The following is a 7,685-nucleotide window of genomic DNA, read 5'->3' on the forward strand; positions in this document are numbered from 1 at the left end:
GGGGCTCCGTACAACCGAATATAACCTTAGCCTACCTGTTTATTCATTTATTATGGTATGTAACTAGCTCACCTTTTGCGGCACCATGTTTGCATAGCACATCCTCGTGCTTTCTGGCAATGTGCCGCTTCAGATTCCAATATGAATCTTTACTAACGCTCCCCGCACTCCCTCTCAGTTTCTTCTCCCTGCTCATTCTTAACTTAGATTTTTTACTTTACATTTATGTATAAGGCTTGCAACTTCGTTGAAACAATATCTGAACTCCTAAGAGCACAGTGGCCTCCATAATCCTTAAATGGAAGACGTTTGGGACGACCAGAACCCTTCCTAGAGCTGGCCGTCCGGCCAAACTGAGCTATCGGGGGGGAAGAGCCTTGGTGAGAGAGGTAAAGAAGAACCCAAAGATCAGTGTGGCTGAGCTCCAGAGATGCAGTCGGGAGATGGGAGAAAGTTTTAGAAAGTCAACCATCACTGCAGCCCTCCACCAGTCGGGGCTTTATGGCAGAGTGGCCCGACGGAAGCCTCTCCTCAGTGCAAGACACATGAAAGCCCGCATGGAGTTGTGAGATGGTGAGAAATAAGATTCTCTGGTCGGATGAGGCCAAGATAGAACTTTTTGGCCTTAATTCTAAGCGGTATGTGTGGAGAAAACCAGGCACTGCTCATCACCTGTCCAATACAGTCCCAACAGTGAAGCATGGTGGTGGCAGCATCATGCTGTGGGGGTGTTTTTCAGCTGCAGGGACAGGACGACTGGTTGCAATTGAGGGAAAGATGAATGCGGCCAAGTACAGGGATATCCTGGACGAAAACCTTCTCCAGAGTGCTCAGGACCTCAGACTGGGCTGAAGGTTTACCTTCCAACAAGACAATGACCTTAAGCACACAGCTAAAATAACGAAGTAGTGGCTTCACAACAACTCTGTGACTGTTCTTGATTGGCCCAGCCAGAGCCCTGACTTAAACCCAATTGAGCCTCTCTGGAGAGACCTAAAAATGGCTGTCCACGAACGTTTACCATCCAACCTGACAGACCTGGAGAGGATCTGCAAGGAGGAATGGCAGAGGATCCCCAAATCCAGGTGTGAAAAACTTGTTGCATCTTTCCCAAAAAGACTCATGGCTGTATTAGATCAAAAGGGTGCTTCTACTAAATACTGAGCAAAGGGTCTGAATACTTAGGACCATGTAATATTTCAGTTTTTCTTTTTTTAATAAATCTGCAAAAATGTCAACAATTCTGTGTTTTTCTATGGAGCCAGATCGGCCTAAAAAATAACACATTTACAAAACAAAATTCATAAATGCACAGCACAATTTACATTTACAAAATCCGATTCGTAAATTCAAAACACAATTCATAAATACACAAGTAAAAGCATAAATATTTCCCCAAATGCTCACACAAATGCATCTTACCTAAATAAATTTAAAATGTTTACACAAATATGTATATATCAAGTTCTTGAATTAATTTCCATCACACATTTATGAATGATGTCACATGTATTTATGGATCGTTGAATCTGCATTTGCAAATCGTCACATGTGCGTGGACTGCTTTGAATTTGTGTGCGGTATTTTTGAGACCTTCCTGGCAGGTTAAGATTCATAAATATCTTTTTTTGGAGGATGTTCCGTTCAGCCAATCGCGGTGAGCTTTTAATCCACCAATCAAAACGCTCTTTACTGAACAGACTCAAGAAGCTCAAGCTACGCTTGTACTGTGCAGTGTTCCATAATCGGGTCCTTAATGTAAAGACATTATAGTTCTGTTTTTGCTTCAGCATGTATGCAGCATCTTTGTTTGGATCAAGATTAAAATGCAGTGGTTGCCTCTAATTTTAAATGGAAAGAGCACAGACAACGCCTTATTTTGTTTATATGAAGAGATTTATTTTATTTGTGTTACTTATTTATTTGATTTGGGGCTTGTTTTAAAATTTCAATTTAGTTTTGTTATTTAACATTTACATTATATTTAAATTTTGTCATTTAGCAGACGCTTTTATCCAAAGCGACTTACAAATGAGGACAATAGAAGCAATCAAAACCAACAAAAGAGCAGTAATATGCAAGTGCTATATTAGTATATTATTATAGTGTTATATTTCAATTTCACAAAGAAACGTACAATATTTTGTTCAAGCAATAATAAAAAGACACATTTAATTTATAATTTGTCTTAAATCTCATTTTGTAAAAAAAAAAAAAAAAAAAAGTGAATCGAATCGTGAAATCAAAACCGTGACTCGAATCGTGAGTTGAGTGAATCGTTACATCCATATTTGTCGATCATCTTGGTACTTTTCTGGACCTTGAATGTGGTAGTTACCTTGCTGTCTATGGGAGGGTCAGAGAGCCCTCAAATTTCATCAAAAATATCTTAAATTGTGTTCCGAAGATGAATGAAGGTCTTACAGGTTTCGAACAACACGAGGGTGAGTAATTAATGACAGAATTTTCATTTTTGGGTGAACTAACCCTTTAAATAGTCTCCTATTAAATATTGAAATGACCATCAGTTAATTATTCATTACCTTAAATAGACAGACTGGAGATAGGATAGATAGACAGATAGACAGACAGACAGATAGATAGATAGTATATAATAGATAGATAGATAGATAGATAGATAGATAGATAGATAGATAGATAGATAGATAGATAGATAGATAGATAGATAGATAGACAACAGACAGATATATAGATGGACAGATAGATAGACAAATTGATACAGACAAACAACAACAGATAGATATATAGACAGACAGATTGATAAACAGACAAATCAAAGACAGAAAAGATATATAGATAGACAGACAGACAGACAGATAGTCAGACAGACAGACAGACAGACAGACAGATAGATAGATAACCTTAATTAGAAAATACCTTAAAGTCTGTGTTATTGATGCATTCAAAGACAAGCGCAGGTGTTCGAGACTGCAGAATGATTGGGGAGAAACCGCAAAAACAGACAGAAAACGAGATGAACAATCAGAAAAAAGGAAGTCCTTCAATCAACAATAGTAAGCATTAACAGACACCATCAAGCAGTCATTGTGGTCACAATCAGGAATAAAAGAGCACATGGACTACAAAAGCATCACGACTGGCTGCAACTCATTATTTAGATGCAAAATCTAATTTGCTGTTCAAATAATCATCACTATGCTTCGCAGTAATTTTCATATGATCTCATTTGTGTCCAGATAATCCTTTGCAATCACTCTATTACCGGTTGCTTATGTTTGTACGGTAAATCTGTGACATTTCCAATTTGGTATTTCTCAATGTAATTTCAATGACAAATTTGAGACATAAGAACTTAAGATATAAGAGACATAACAACTAATTCCAGCCTAAACTCAAATTTGCACCTGCAAGCTAGAAAAAGCAATTTGTCTCAAATGCTGTCCACCCACAATCTTCAGAGAGAGAAAATCAAAGTCCTCCTGGGACAAACTATGCACCCTGATTGGACAAGTTTCACTAATGGAGGAGGAGAGATGGAGAACGTACCACAGGGTCCTTTACTGTGTCCATTAGCTGAATGATGTTGGTTCCTCCTCGCAAGTTCTCCAGGATTTTGATCTCTCTCTTGATCTTCTTTTTCTTGACAGGCTATTTTAGAAATCAAATATGTAACAATATAAAAACCTAGTCAACATTAAAGGAATAGTTCACCCAAAAATGAAATTTTGTCATCATTGTGTGTTCAAAAGAAGATATTGTGAAAAACCAAACAATTGTTGGTCCCCATTGACTTACAGAGCAGGGAAATAAATACTATGGAAGTCAATGGGGACCATCAACTGTTTGATTACCAGCGTTGTTCAAAATATCTTCTTTTACGGTCAACATAAGAAAGAAACTTAAACGGGTTTGAAACGACATGAGGGTGAGAAATTGATGACAACATTTTCATTTTTGGGTGAACTATCCCTTTAAACAACAGTAAAAACCTCATGACATGGCTTAAAAACACTGTGGTAAGTTGAAGTAGGCATTTCAAAAGGCTTGTCTCTGTTTAAAAACAGCCTTTCGTTTACCTCTAGATAGATAGATAGATAGATAGATAGACAACAGACAGATATATAGATGGACAGATAGATAGACAAATTGATACAGACAAACAACAACAGATAGATATATAGACAGACAGATTGATAAACAGACAAATCAAAGACAGAAAAGATATATAGATAGACAGACAGACAGACAGATAGTCAGACAGACAGACAGACAGACAGACAGATAGATAGATAACCTTAATTAGAAAATACCTTAAAGTCTGTGTTATTGATGCATTCAAAGACAAGCGCAGGTGTTCGAGACTGCAGAATGATTGGGGAGAAACCGCAAAAACAGACAGAAAACGAGATGAACAATCAGAAAAAAGGAAGTCCTTCAATCAACAATAGTAAGCATTAACAGACACCATCAAGCAGTCATTGTGGTCACAATCAGGAATAAAAGAGCACATGGACTACAAAAGCATCACGACTGGCTGCAACTCATTATTTAGATGCAAAATCTAATTTGCTGTTCAAATAATCATCACTATGCTTCGCAGTAATTTTCATATGATCTCATTTGTGTCCAGATAATCCTTTGCAATCACTCTATTACCGGTTGCTTATGTTTGTACGGTAAATCTGTGACATTTCCAATTTGGTATTTCTCAATGTAATTTCAATGACAAATTTGAGACATAAGAACTTAAGATATAAGAGACATAACAACTAATTCCAGCCTAAACTCAAATTTGCACCTGCAAGCTAGAAAAAGCAATTTGTCTCAAATGCTGTCCACCCACAATCTTCAGAGAGAGAAAATCAAAGTCCTCCTGGGACAAACTATGCACCCTGATTGGACAAGTTTCACTAATGGAGGAGGAGAGATGGAGAACGTACCACAGGGTCCTTTACTGTGTCCATTAGCTGAATGATGTTGGTTCCTCCTCGCAAGTTCTCCAGGATTTTGATCTCTCTCTTGATCTTCTTTTTCTTGACAGGCTATTTTAGAAATGAATGATGTAACAATATAAAAACCTAGTCAACATTAAAGGAATAGTTCACCCAAAAATGAAATTTTGTCATCATTGTGTGTTCAAAAGAAGATATTGTGAAAAACCAAACAATTGTTGGTCCCCATTGACTTACAGAGCAGGGAAATAAATACTATGGAAGTCAATGGGGACCATCAACTGTTTGATTACCAGCGTTGTTCAAAATATCTTCTTTTACGGTCAACATAAGAAAGAAACTTAAACGGGTTTGAAACGACATGAGGGTGAGAAATTGATGACAACATTTTCATTTTTGGGTGAACTATCCCTTTAAACAACAGTAAAAACCTCATGACATGGCTTAAAAACACTGTGGTAAGTTGAAGTAGGCATTTCAAAAGGCTTGTCTCTGTTTAAAAACAGCCTTTCGTTTACCTCAAAAACAGAATCTGCTATTGCTAGTGAGAATATTAAGAGGAGGGAAATCTACATTATATTTCAGAGAAACCATAATATTTCAGCCCTGTAGCCCTAAATAGGCAGATGACAATGGCCTTTGATTGCACACTGAATACAATCTCTCACCTTGAGGATTTTGACCACCACCTTCTCATTGTTGTTGATGCTGATGGCCTCGAAGACCTCGCTGTATTTGCCCCTCCCGAGCTTCCGTACCAGCTGGTAATCCTCCTGGTTACTGCAGGTGGTACACAGATTCACATGCCAGTCAGATAGAGCATCTACACCAGAAACCAGAACAGAAACATCTCCAGCCCAGCATGCAAACACGCGGCTTCTGCGAGCATGAAGGGGCTGAAACGCATTCAACCATCTGTGAAAATGACCAAGCCCATCATTTCCCCTGTCATTTCCCCTGTCAGCTGAGGGCTGACTGACGTCTCTACCAAGGGACCGAGCCAAAGACGACATTTTAAGCATTGGTCTGCTGAAACACTTTTAACTATAGTAATGAAATGCCACTATTCTTAAAGAGCCTTGTACATGCAGAATCACATTTTTATCTAAATCAAAATGGCTTAACATGAAGCAGCAAGTTACAATAAATACAAGTGGGCGCATATACAGTGGGTACGGAAAGACCCCCTATTCAGACCCCCTTAAATTTTTCACTCTTTGTTATATTGCAGCCATTTGCTAAAATCATTTAAGTAAATTTTTTTTCCTCATTAATGTACACACAGCACCCCATATTGACAGAAAAACACAGAATTGTTGACATTTTTGCAGATTTATTATATCATTTTGAAAATAACTATTTTGACTGGAAGCTGATTTAGTGCATGTCTCTTTAAATGCAAATGACCTGCTGCTCCCCCACCCCTTTTCCAGAATAGAGCTGCGCCATTACAGCTGGTACCTGCTAAAAACATCTGTTTTGGTTCTGATTATCATGTTTATCACTCTGAAATCATGCGCTTAAACTTCTGATATACGGTTTTCTGAGCGCACACATCCGAAGCACACGGACAGAAAGCGGCTGTCACAGCATGCGAGTACTAAACTAAGTTCTCATTCACACACAAGTTTACGTTAAAAACACGAGTTACAAAAACAGTCGGTTATGACTGTGAAGGTAAACAGCTGGGAAATAAATCGCATGTTTGTTTTAGATCTGTGTGGCAGCAGCAATATACAGTAAATAAATCAATAAATCCACTGCTCTCTTGTCTCCTCTGAGGCTGGGACTCTAAATAGTGTTCTGTGCTCGTCTGTGCAGCCAAAGACAGAACAGTTAGCATGTTTTGCTCAAACTTTCGCCATGGCATTAGAACTAGTACAACGTTGTCGCTTGCAAAAACACAATAACGGTGCCGTGGGTGGAAACGTACAGATTAAGGGGCGGTAATATTATAATGAGATCCCTTTGCCACGTCATCAAGGGAGCGAAATCAGACGCGCTCATTTTTTCAGACGCTTGCAGAAAAAGGCTTACCAAAACAAAGTTACTGGATTATTCTTTTTCACGTTTTTTTGATTGGCAGATGCACCGGGGTCCTGATTATAGCACTTAAAACCTGGAAAAGTCAGATTTTCATGATATGTCACCTTTAAGAAAAAAATAACTTCAGTTGCTTTCAACTGTGTTATTTTAGTATTATTTATATACAATTATAATGCCTACTAATATTTTAAATGAGCTTTTATATTTTCAGTTTGTCATTTTCTAATTTATTTATTTCTTTTTAGATTTCTGTTTAGCCTTGATTCATTTTTATTTCAGTTTTAGTTATTTTAGTACTTCAATTTATTTCAGTTATCTTCCATCGTAACATTTCTAATTTTCAATATAGTTTAATCTAATATTTACATCTTATTTTCAGCTTTATTTCAATTAACAAAAACAATTTTAATAGTTTTGGTTATCAATAACAACACTGGCATCCAAATGACTCCCCAATACCAGTGCAATCCTACAAAATAAACAATTAGCCATATTAAGTTACAAGTTGGCATAGTTCATTCAAAACTTAAAATACCATAATTTAGAGTGGGGCTATTTAGGGTTATTTTTTCCTATGGAATTCAAGTGAACCATTTTTGGTACATTTTTATGCATCTTTTTTTCATGCACCAATTCATAGCAACACCCCCCCCCCCCCCCCCCCCCCCACCCCCCACAACAACCCACCCATATTACCTTATGCTC

General features: G+C 37.6%; 1 protein-coding gene across 1 annotated transcript in view; it reads right to left on the minus strand.

Annotated features, from left to right (window-relative positions):
* LOC107572031 (casein kinase II subunit alpha') overlaps window positions 1–7,685 on the minus strand; it is a 14,544-nt gene that overhangs the window by 4,988 nt on the left and 1,871 nt on the right. The window contains exons 2-4 of the mRNA XM_016258437.1: window positions 5,603–5,714; window positions 4,923–5,024; window positions 4,293–4,343 (exon numbers count right to left, since the gene is read on the minus strand). Of these exons, the coding sequence (XP_016113923.1) occupies window positions 4,293–4,343; window positions 4,923–5,024; window positions 5,603–5,714 (265 nt within the window). The remainder of the gene's footprint in view (window positions 1–4,292; window positions 4,344–4,922; window positions 5,025–5,602; window positions 5,715–7,685) is intronic.

The sequence above is a fragment of the Sinocyclocheilus grahami genome, unplaced genomic scaffold (assembly GCF_001515645.1).
Source record: "Sinocyclocheilus grahami isolate Dianchi unplaced genomic scaffold, SAMN03320097.WGS_v1.1 scaffold30.1, whole genome shotgun sequence".
Lineage (NCBI taxonomy): Eukaryota > Metazoa > Chordata > Actinopteri > Cypriniformes > Cyprinidae > Sinocyclocheilus > Sinocyclocheilus grahami.